Here is a 12,045-nt window from a genome sequence, read left to right as displayed (position 1 = left end):
GCAAAGGCAGGAGTATAAATTCAAAGCCAGCCTGAGCTACATTTAGAAGACTGTTCCAGGAAAAAAAAAAAAAAAAGACACATGCAAACACCCTTTCTCAGGAAAGATCAGTATTTTTTAAGCCATCTGAAACAGGACAAAACCGGGTCCCACATCTCAGGCATGATATAAAAATGTGCAAGTTTCAATGAGAACGGCACTGAGAACTCAATTCAATAAGAACTCAAAGTGAACGAGAATTCACCGTTAAATCACCATTCCAATAGCCAGGTGACAAAAATAAAAACCAGTAAAATAAAAAATTATTTGATGAACAATTGTCAACACGCTAAATAATGAAGAAATGTCACCATGGTCTTTGGGCCCTTGATGTAGGCCAAATTCTGACCCAAATTCTGAAGACCATACAAGGAGACTGGGCCAGTCAGACACTGCTGGAAGGACTGTCAAGCGGAAAAGAGGTCTGCGGCTGACAGTTACTTTAAATATTAAATATACAACTGTCTTATTGCAGTAATTGCCCTCTTAGGCATTTATACCAGAAAACAAAATGTAACATTTTTATAGAAAACCCGTAGAGCCAGGTATAGATGGGGACACATGCCCGGAAAACTCGGCAGAGTAGGTGGATGTAGACGACAAGGAGTTCTAAGCCATCTTCTGCTTCACAGAGGGTTCGAGGACAGCCTAGACTGCATGAAATCCTACCTCAAAAAGAAAGAAAGAGAGAGAGAAACAAAAATTTGTATCTGTGCATGAATGTTGATAAGGGGTGAATTTTTAAAAGAACACTAGCCCACCAAACCCTGCCTACTGCAAACAGTAGGCGCCTGAAAGTGACCTTTACATGTGTTAGAGATTTTCATTTAATGATCACTTGTAGTCCCACCATTTCATACACGATCCGGGAATCCCAGCTGCCTAATTTTATTCAATAAGGAAGGGATACTCTGTAGCCTTGCCACAACCAATTACTTCCACAAGGATGCTCAACATTTTCTCAGCTATCAAGCCTACAGCGCCCCAGAGCCCACACTTGGCCCTCAGCTGCAGCTTGAGGGAACAACACTAAAACGCTCCAAGCCCCCTCTGCGGAACGCCGCTGCCTTCCCAGAGCTGTCTCCCGGAGACACACATCACCATATAAAACGCTGCGAGCTCTCCACTGCAGCAAACCTAATTACTTCTCAGGGGAACTCACTCCGCAGCATACTTACAGATGGACGGGGAGAACTTGCCAGTTCACATCCAGCAGATTCTGAATCCATAATCAGGATGCAAAACAAACAAACAACAACAAGAATCTTGCCACCTTCAGTTTGTACCCGAGTACGGTCCTTGAAACCTCTCTAGCTTTACATAAATCATGTGCAGAGATTTCAACCCAGGCAGCTGGAACTGCTCTGGACGGAAACGCTGGGTGGACAGGGAAAATCTGAAGATTTTTCCTAGCTAGGCTCGTCCTGGTACTCCTCGGCCTCGCGCGCCTGTCTTCTGCATCCGGCCTTGGATGCATGCGATTACACAGATTGCTCCGTACACTTTGCCAGGTTTAGTCACTCCTAAGGTTGCCGCGGTACTTGGGTCAGAAGGCTGTTCCTCTAGGACTGTGATCTAGTCTTTCGTTTCTGAATCTTTCAAAACTGATAACATCGACAAAGGGGGAAAAAAAATCCAAGGCTAACAAGATGTAAACGACATAATGCAAGATATAACGCAAATTAATAGCAAAGAGAAATCTGCACAGGGTTTCCCGAAGACGGTTTCCTGGATGAGGGCATGAACAGATCTGCAGGCAGGGAACCACCCAGGAGCGTTAACCCAGGCAGACTGAGGGCCATTTGAGGAGGGGCAGGCAGTGAGGGCAAGTGTCCTCTCCTCCTCCCAGTCAGGTCCAGCATGCCTCTCGGGTACACGTTGAGACTGTCTGTTCACAGAGTCTGCTCCCAGTAGTCCAAGTGCATTTTCAAACAATACCTACTCTAAACGCACGCTTCCTTCCTCATCAGACGCTCAATTGGATGGAGTGATTACTCTAAAGCAACTGATTACATGGTAGGCAGACCAGCCTCCATGGCGAGGCCTAGCTCAGTAGTTCACTCTAATTTTAACCAGCTAGTGCCATTTTCACGGTGATGCGTTCTTCATTCGTTTTCACCTCCCGCCCACACCCCATAGATCGGATACTTGTGGGCGTGGGAAGGAATGAAGGGGTATACAGAGGCACGCGTGCATGCAAGCCCCTTTCTAAAGGTGGCAAAGGCACAGTGAGCTGGCACGTCAGTGTTGATTCTTTCTCCCCATAGCAACCCCGAGGGACAGGCAAGCAGGGGAAGCTAGGCCAGCCCTCCAGCTCTCAGTGACCAACGGCGGAGCCATAAAGAGCTTCTGCATCTGCCGTCAAACATCTAGGGCATCATCTTAAAATTATAAATCAGAACTTTGTAACTGCTCCGTCTCGTGTAGTCTTTTATGTGTAAAACCGTCACCCTTCCCCAAATTTCCCCTTATCTGCCATGCATTAAAATTTTTCTTTATTACAATTAGATCATAGCCTACAAATAAAGCTAACATCAAAATACTTTGGGAGAGAGTAAAAGTCTAAAATTGATGAAACAAAAAGGGGCTTCAAAGCAGAGCTGAAGGAATGCCTCGGAGAAGGAAAGGGTTACTAGCAGGACCCAAAGTCAGTGGCAGTAGAAGTTTGGCCATAATGAAGAAGAAGAAAGAACCCCAAATACATGCTTACTACTTCTTTCTCATCCATGAAGGGGAGACAAGCTCCCAAGACCAGAAAAGGACATGAAAAGATGCACACCCTTTTACACAAAGTCCCAAGCGTTCTGAAAAGGGATGGCCACCACACACCATACTCAATGGGACGCTCAGCTCAGGTTCACCCCTCCACAGTCCTTCCTCAGCAGCTCACAGGAAAGCTGGCAAGACAGAGGCTGGATGAAGCCAGTCTGCAACTACAGCCCATCACTGTAACAGGCTTCACCATAATAGGCTTACTCTAATTTTATCAGATATAAAAAAGGCAATTTCAGCCCCATTTTGCTCAGAGCACTGACCTATTGGAACTGAGTATGTGTGTTTGCCCTCTCGAGTGCTGGGATTACAGAAACAGGCTGCTGCACCCCGTTTATGCAGTACTGAGATAGAGCCCAAGGCCTCACACACACACAAGGCAAGCACTCTCCCAACCAAACTACGTACGCAGCCCAAGAAGACGATGTTAATGACAGGAAAGCCATGCCGCTCCTCTATTTTACGATCTCAGCTGGCAGCACAACTATGAAGAGCCAAATTCGAATCCACCCTTCAAGCAGATTCATCACAGTAACCTGAAGGAACACTAGGTAACAGAAAATCCTGCACTTCACGGACCGCTCAGCCCTGGTCCTTAACTGCAAGAGTAAAGTACCAGGCAGAGCAGGCTCTGAGCACATCAATCAAATCAGGAAACACAAGCGCTACAAATCCTGAGATCAGAGATCGCCTATGTGATGACCTGAAAAGAACAAAATCCTGCAAGAAAGGCATCTCTAATGTTAGATGCTAAGCTTTCTCTGGACTGCCTCCAACCCAGTCCAGAAAAACTATAATTTTATTACATTGCTTTCATCAATATGTCTATGATATAACTTCCTTGCTTTGATTTTTTTAAATAATGTATTTTAACTCTTAAGACAGACAAGAACTGACTCTAGACATTTTGTCTGCTTCATAATGATACCACCTGAAAATCCTTCAAAAACTGTCAGATTTGTATAAAAATACTTGGCTACACCAATGATCAAGAGTGAGACACAAAACTCAAAAGAAGGAGGCAGAAATCCATCCTATGCAGCCTCAATTGTGCATTTTCAAGAGAGCATTTGTATCTCCCAAACCTTCAAATAGACACTGTTCAGAGGCTGCTTTTCAGTCTCAACTCCTGACAGATGTTCAAAGTGGGAGACGTTTCTGGAAATAATGACACAGACACATATTTAAATCTTTCAAACCACGGCATCGTTCTTTTCTCCCTCTAGCTTTACGGTTTCAGGGGCAAAGTTGTGTGCTCACTTCTAGCCAAATGATTAGCTTTATATATGGCTTAATTAGTACTTCCGTTTACACTCATTCCTAGCTCCTTCCATAAAGGAGTCAGCCCGGGCGCTTCGTGTTTTTAAGAGGCGTGATGAAATGAAGCGAGGCCTCCTTCAGCCTCTTAGTCCCTGCATTAATAGGCACAGCTGCTGCAGAAGGACACTGAGAAAGCCTCTCCCCGCGGAGGGGCAGCCCATGCTAAGCCCTGGAAATGTCGTAGAAGATTAGCCTCCAAAGCGTCTGCCTCATAAACCGGGCCCATAAAATTACTCAAACCTGACATCAAATATCCTTACAGCAAATTACTTCTGTCTGATCCTAAATTATTTCCAATGGGACATCAAACCTTCAGCCATAAATTTTATTCGAATAAAAACTAACAATCTTAAGTCCCGATAGATTTTCTTTTTTAAGCTTACACATTACAGTCATTTAAGGCACACAGAAACTACTAATTTCATCTATATGGCCCAATATTGATTTAAAGGGATGTCTTGCTTATTTTAATCTAATATAAAAAAAATGGTGGGATTCAACTGTCAGACTCAAAGCTGTGAGACTAGGGTGAGCATTAGCTACAAGACACACTGGAAGAAGTTTGTAAACGAAGCCATGACAGCATGTCCTGGTTAGTTTTCTACTGGTGTGATAAAACACCATGGCCAAGAGAGACCTGGGAGAAGGAAAGGGTTTATTTCAGCTCACAACTCTCAGGCCACACCCCATCGTGGAGGGAAGTCAGGGCTGGACCCAAGGCAGAAAACCTTGAAGCAGGAACTCGACCGAAGGCCATGGAGGAACACTACTTATTGGCTTGGCCTCCTGGCTTGCTCGGTAGGTTTTTATACACTCCAGGACCACTTACCCAAGGCTGATACCATCCTCAACAGGCTGAGAGTTCCTTCCCCCCATCCCATCAATCACTAATAAAGAAAAGCCCCATGGGCTTATTTATCTACAGGCCGGCCTTACAGAGGTGTTTTTCTCAACTGAAGTTCCTTCCTTCTACCTTTCATCAAGTTGACAAAAGAGAAAAAACAAAACAAAAAAAAACCTACCAGAACACCACCTTTGCTTTTACCTCCACATCTCAGGTGACAAACGTGGGACGGCACCTCGAAACGCTGACTGGCAGTACAGTCTAGGGAGACCCTGAAAACGCCATCCTTGTTCTTCTGCAAAGAAGGATACTCGGCCAGAGGAGAGAAGAAAGCCAGCCGATGCCACTCGTTCTCCTTTCTTCTATTATTTCACATGAACTCACCATCAACATGGCTTCTAGCTCTGTGTCCCCGGCTTTAGCTAAAAGGACAACAAAGCCACCGCATGCCCCGAGTGTGTGAGGACATGGGGAGAGGCCAACTCTTCTCCAAGGGAAACGAACAGCATCCTACCTGAGATGAGTAAAAGCCCACAGGGGAGAGCGAGCCTTCCCATCGGGGAAGCTCCCACCAGGGACCGATGTGAGCACAGCCAGGCAGGCTCTGGGAGCTCAGCTTTGCCAGCAAGCACCTTCACTGCTCTAAGAGGGATAAGGGAGCCGGCACCCTCCCTGAACCACTGCTGTTGTGCCTGACAACTGTGCCAAAAAAAAAAAAAAAAAGTTCCTAACCGACAGCTGCTAGATCCAGCTTCATGCAGAAATTAAAGCGAGTGCATGAACTCAATGTCAGACCATGGTATTCTCCGTGACCACGGCCAAGCCACCCATAAACATCGCCCTATTTTCTTCTGGGCTCCGAAGCCTTCCACAGCATGTACATATCACACAGTGAAGTCTTACTTATTCCTTACGAAAAATGACCTCAGCTGGCATGTCGGGGCACACTTGTAACCCCTGAACTTAGAGGGCCAAGACATGATGACCCTGAGTTTTAATACAACCTAGGTCAAACGCTTAGAGCCCAGCCATCCTGTGGTCTAAACAAGGCCATCTCAAAAGAACTTCTAAAAAAATATAAAACGAAATAATGAAACTACCACGTTTTAAACACAAACAACTATTACTTAAAAAGTAAAATCACATATTACATAATGTTTCCATCAACAGTGGACTACACCTGAGACAGTCACCCCGTTCTATACCCTGCAGCTGAAAAACTCTTATCACTACATGAATATGAGGCTGAAGAGGCAGAAGAAATCACAGAAGGCGAATCAGTGCCTTCAAACAAACAACTCAGTGAAAGGATTCACCCAAGCCAGCTCAGGCAGCCATTTTTACTAAGGCGATAATTAAAATGTTTACTAGGAGACAGGATGAAGAGCGTGTACGGATTAGCTCGTGTGAGACTCTAGGAGACCATTAACATCTGTGTGATGGAAACATGAAACACTAAAACATGTCAGAGCCGACAGTAAATCTGAAGAGGTTGTGTGTGATGCTAAAGATACTTAAAGATTCTATGACATTCTATGTGGCCCTTTTGTCATAATTAGTGATTCATTTAGACATTTTATACTGAAGTGCTGCTCTCTTAACAAAACTGCCTGAAGAAAGCCAGAAAATATTTATATGTTTAAAGTATTTTATTATTGGTGTGTGCATGCGTGTGTGTGTGTGTGTGTGTGTGTGTGTGTGTGTGTGTGTGTGTGTGTGTGTTTCTGAGGGAGCTTCTGCAGTGGCATGCATGTGGAGACCAGAGTATAACTTTGTGGAGCTGATTCTCTCTTTCTGCCTTTATATGTGTCCTGAACCCTATGGGACCAGCAGCCTTTCCCAGTGAGCCATCTAACAGACACCGATCCGGGAGCATTCCATCAGTAAAAACTATAAGCCATTGTTAAACTATAAACAATGTTGCCATCTGAAGATACTGGGACACAGGACCCTGTATGTAACAAATGTCATTTGGGGGAAAAAGAAGGTAAAGTTTTGTCATTAAAGAACTGTCTAGACTCAGTGGTTAAGAACACTGGTTGTGCCAGGCGTGGTGGTGCACACCTTTGAGCCCAACACTCAGGAGGCAGAGGCAGGAGGATCTCTGTGCGCTTGAGGCCGGCATGTTCTGCATGGTGAATTCAGGACAGCCATGGTTACAGAGAGAGACCCTGTCTCAAAAACAAACAACAGCAACAACAAAATTAAAGAACACTGGTTGCTCTTCCATAGGATCTGGTTCAGTTTCCAGCACCCCATGGGAGCTGGAACCATCTGCAATTCCAGTCTCAGCAGATGTGATGTCCTTTCCTGGCCTCCTGGGACACTGTATGCACAAACATAAGGGCAGGCAAAATGTACTAAACATTTAAAGTATAAAAAAATAATAAAATGGTAAAAAAAATAGTTAATTAATTTAAAACATAACTACCTAAAACTGAACTGTTAAGTTTTCTTACTGGGTGGTAATGTGTGAACTTTTTCTAGAGACTTGAACAAACGTCAACTTCAACAGAAAACCAACAACAGAGACAAACAATTCCACCTAAGTACAGTCTGTGAATCAGTGAGCTTAACTGGGATCACTTACAGGAGCATGGACAACTTACTGGAGACTATAGCACTGGAGAAAAAGTATCTCTTCCCCAGCAACAGGTAACTGTCTACATTAGGGAGGGACAGGACTTCATGACCTTCATGACCTTGGATGGTTTACACTATCAACTTCAGAAGATCTAGAATCAGACTAAAAACAAACCTCTGGCACACCAGTGGGAGATTTTCAAAATCAGGTTGATTGACATAGGAAGGTCCACCCTAAATGTGGGTGGCACCGTTCCAAGGTTAGGGTCCCAGACTGCTTAAAAGAAAGGTAGCTGAATCATGACACACACAGACACACAGACACACAGACACACACACACCAGCTTTCTGACTATAGATGCAATGACCAGCTGCCCTCAGCTCCTGGCATTATACATTCCCCACTGCAATGGATGGTATTCCCTGGAACTATAAGCCAAAATGAGCCAACCTATCATCCGTTCTCCCTCCCTCCCTCCCTCCCTTCCTTCAACAGCTTTTGTTAGTTGGCCCTAGCAATGAGACAAACTAACCCTACAACCATGAGCAATCATTAACTGGCTAGAAATCCTTTGGGAAGGGTGGAGCCTCCTGGTCCCTTACCCTGCTCCGTGATGGAAAGCCAATGGCCTCAATCCTATGTAGGGACTCCTGAAGGTAAATGCAGACGCTGACACTCAAGAGGGCAATGGCCACATCACGCCCAGAAGAAAACATTCGACAATAGGAGTGGTATTGTAAAACAACTGTGTTAAGTATTTGCGATTTTTTTTCTTATAGTTTCAAAGTAATATTTATTCTCATCACGAGACCTCCAAAGTACAGGCTGAGAGAGTATCATCACATAGACATTATCTGTCTATAAGTGAGGCCCTTTAGAGAGCAGCGGGGTAACCTGTACATGCTTATAAAGCAGCTTAGTAAACTGCACACGTTATTAACATGCAAAGGCACTACACAATTAAAGAGAAAAAAATCAAGTTTGCTCTAGATTGAATCAGACCACACTGAAGCAAAGCACTGAGACCAGACACTGAGCCCAACTCCCTCATTAACCTTGAGAGACCTTGCGTCCGTTTTCTTGCAGAAGAAGGGCCTTGAGCAGCCTGCCTCTCTAGCCTGGCCGTTGCGTATGGTGGGCACATTCATAAATGACAAGAAGAGCTCAAAGAAATAATGATCCTGAGATCTGTCAAACTGAAAAGCATTTCGGGACTACATGCTTAAGATCAGGTGTCATTATTCGGTCACAAGCTTCTGCCTGTGAGAAAGGGACCACAGTCCAGACCAGCTATCTCCTAGATGAACCCCCTAAAGCCAGTGTCCAGCCTGCTGGCCATCTTCCAATCGGCTAACGGACTGGCTTCTGCTGTGAGGCCAGCGAGGAAAGACCTCTGTCCCTTAGCGATGACATCATTCACAGTCTTCCACCTTCTGTACTTACACAACGAGGTAAAAGCGCTCACCGATTTTTAATGGCAATATGAACAGAAGGAGAGGGTGAAGCGCCTCAGGCTTATGCAGCCCAGGGCCTGGCTGGAGGAACTGACGCCAAGCTCCCAAATTTCTTCCCCAGAATGTGACACACGGGAAGCCTTGAAAATTGGAACTCCTCAGAAATCCACGGATTACTAAACTAGTTCAAAACTTGAGGGGCAGCAAACTAACAATTCACCCTCAACAGTAGCTGGACACAGCCTATGACTTCTCACAAAGGTAACTGCTCCTTCCCACCACTCAAAAGGGCGATTTAAGGTCAAAGCTTAGAGGAGCAGTGCACGACCCCACCAGCCTTGAATAACACAGGTGTAAGGGAAAAAGAGGGAGGTAAAGCCAACGTCCATCAGCGTCCAGTCGCCTGGCACAGTCCTTGACCCCCAGGACTCTCTGGGTATCTGTGTCACCTGGGGGAGGGTTTTATTTTAACCAGACTCCACCTCCACCCAGACAACTTGAGTCAGAATTCCTAAACAGTTGCTAGGCGACAATGGACGCTCCTTAGCACGCAGGGATGCGCGGTCAAGGGCCAGCACTGCAGGGCTGAGAAGCGGAAGGAGGAAGAATGGAAAAGTCCGGGTTCAAAACCGGTGAACTGCGCACGAAGAGCCCACAGGCTACCCCTCCGTCTGCACGCAGGGCAGCTGGGGAGAGCACCTTTGCTCGCCCCTCACCATCATTACGTGGTGTACAACAGCTGTCTTTTATCTTAAAATGGCAGCTTGGTTAGGTAACTGGTCTGGTGAAGCAGCTGAGGAGGACAGACTCAGCGTTGGCCGGGAGTTTGCAGGCCCACTGCTTCCCCGCCCGTGGCCCCCTGTTATGAGTCCCCAGATGTAAATACACACTTGGGAGTAAATTATTACTTCGTGGGCTTCTGAAGCAGTTGATTCTTAATTTAAAGAGCTGTAAGCTCCTGCCAAAGTAAGTTCTTATCCCAGGAGAGGGACTGGTGCGTTTGTGTTTATGTGTGTGTGTGTGTGTGACACAAAACACTCTCAACAAACATGGTAGCTCTCAGCCAACAATGAAGAGGCTGAGACAGAATGATTTTAACAAGTGTGGTTTAGCCTGAGCTATATAGTAAGTTTTTGGGCTACCACATAAGACCCTGTATCAAAAAATAATAAAAACTGAAAAGCAAATTTCTTACACTTTCTTTTTTAACACTTTTCCAAGGGTCTTTAATCACTGAATACTTACTGTTTATGGATGAACAAGGCCACCAACAATCAAAAACTGAAATTCTAAATCTTCAATATACAAAGTTCAACAGTTTATACCTGACAACTGAGAGGAAACTATTTCTGGCTTCCTGATTTGTGCATTTAAGAGAAGGCTTATATTTTTGTTACAAACAGCTAATCATTTACAACAGTCTTTGATGGAGATCATTTTTTCCAGAAGAGGAATATTGTAGAAAACAATGCATTATCTGGGTTATTGTTTGGGTCAGTTTAAAAATATAATTAAAAGTAGGTTAGATTTTTTGTTTCCTGGTTCTCAAGACCAAATCCAGAATTTTGTAACACTAGACAGGTACGAACACTTTCAAATATGAGAAAATTATTTCATTTAAATTTTTTTTTTTAATTTCACCAGCCGAGGTGGCACATGCCTTTGATCCCAGCATGTGGAGACAAGGCAGGCAGATCTCTGTAAGTTCAAGGCCAGCCTGGTCTACAAAGAGAGTTCCAGAAGAGCCAGTGCTACACAGAGAAACCCTGTCTCAAGAGAAAAAAAAAAAATTATTTCCCTAAATTAAGAAAGATTTGTAAAGGCATTTTAATACATTAAATTATGATGGTTTATATGACTTCCATTGTACCAACAAGTATTTAATGTAACGTGTCCTGTCACTGAGCTACATATCAATGCCAGAATAAGCAGATCTGTTACCAGCACCTCCTTGCGAAGGCAGAGCTGCAAGCAGATCAGCATGCTAAGCAATCAGCCCAGCGTCACACAGTGCCTGTCTGTGTCACAGATGCAGAAACGGAGTCTTTAAACAGCAAACAAACAAACAAAATCCACATCTGTCTGCCAGGTACCAAACGGCTCCAAGATGTAATGGCTTACAGCAGAAGGTCAAGCAGCATCTATGAGAAGAATCCAGGCCCATCCAAGTTAAACTGCATGCTTCTGGCTCAGCCAGGGCTGCAGGCAACCAAAGGCAAGCCTCGGGCTGAAGGGCCAGAGGAGGGCACCACCCAGCTTCTGGCTAGAGGCCTCAGCTCATCCCCTCAGGGCATTACAGCAGGAGGGCTGCCCTTCCGCAGGTCCTGCTTTACGCGCGACAGAGAGCTAGAAAGGAGAACACCATCATGCCTTCTCATGACCTGTCTCTAAAGCACTAAAAATCCAGCCCACACGCAAGGGCAGCTGAGGGTTTCCATGCCCAGGAAGGAGGCATGTCAAGAAACTGTGAACATGCTTTTAATGAACAATAGGTTCAAAGTGGTAAAATAGATTTCCCGTAAGAATCCCCAAGGAGAGAACCCCAAGATGTTCCAGCACACATAAAACAAGCAGCCTGAGACAGCACTTCCACAAAGGCAGGACCACCTATTTTCAAGACAGAGGGCAGTCTTTTTAAATAGTAACAACTGTTGTTGTTATTATTATTTAAATAACAGTACCATTAACTTATATTAATATTTTAAATTCATCAATGTTTTATATATTAATTTATTAGCATTTAAACTATTAATCTGTCGGCCAAAATTAATAATTGTGATTATATAAAATAATGTCATCATATTAATTTTAATGATTATTACATTAATTTTATTGTTATAATGATAATCAAATTATTATTATTCAAAATAGGAGAAATCGTGGTGAGAGAGTCCCCCCACCCCCTTTTCCTACCCTAGGCCTTTCTGTCTTCAACAGCCAATGAAAGGGCTACTGGCCTCATGAAGAACAGTCCCCTCACAGAAGCTTCTTTAGAACTTAAATTTTCTTTCTTTTGCTTAAGGTCCTCCCAA

The 12,045-nt window shown here is 44.4% G+C and overlaps 1 protein-coding gene across 4 annotated transcripts in view; it reads right to left on the bottom strand.

Annotated features, from left to right (window-relative positions):
- Positions 1-12,045, bottom strand: part of Epb41l4a (erythrocyte membrane protein band 4.1 like 4A) — a 194,316-nt gene that overhangs the window by 159,593 nt on the left and 22,678 nt on the right. The window contains exon 1 of one of the 4 annotated variants that reach the window (XM_060377496.1): positions 1,218-2,149. The exons of the other annotated variants lie outside the window; for them this stretch is intronic. Coding sequence (XP_060233479.1) covers positions 1,218-1,268 — 51 coding nt within the window. The 5' untranslated portion in view covers positions 1,269-2,149. Of the gene's footprint in view, positions 1-1,217; positions 2,150-12,045 lie in introns of those variants that run through there. 4 annotated transcript variants of the gene reach the window in all.

This window comes from Meriones unguiculatus, chromosome 2, assembly GCF_030254825.1.
Source record: "Meriones unguiculatus strain TT.TT164.6M chromosome 2, Bangor_MerUng_6.1, whole genome shotgun sequence".
NCBI lineage: Eukaryota > Metazoa > Chordata > Mammalia > Rodentia > Muridae > Meriones > Meriones unguiculatus.
This window is presented reverse-complemented; position numbering and strand designations above follow the sequence as displayed.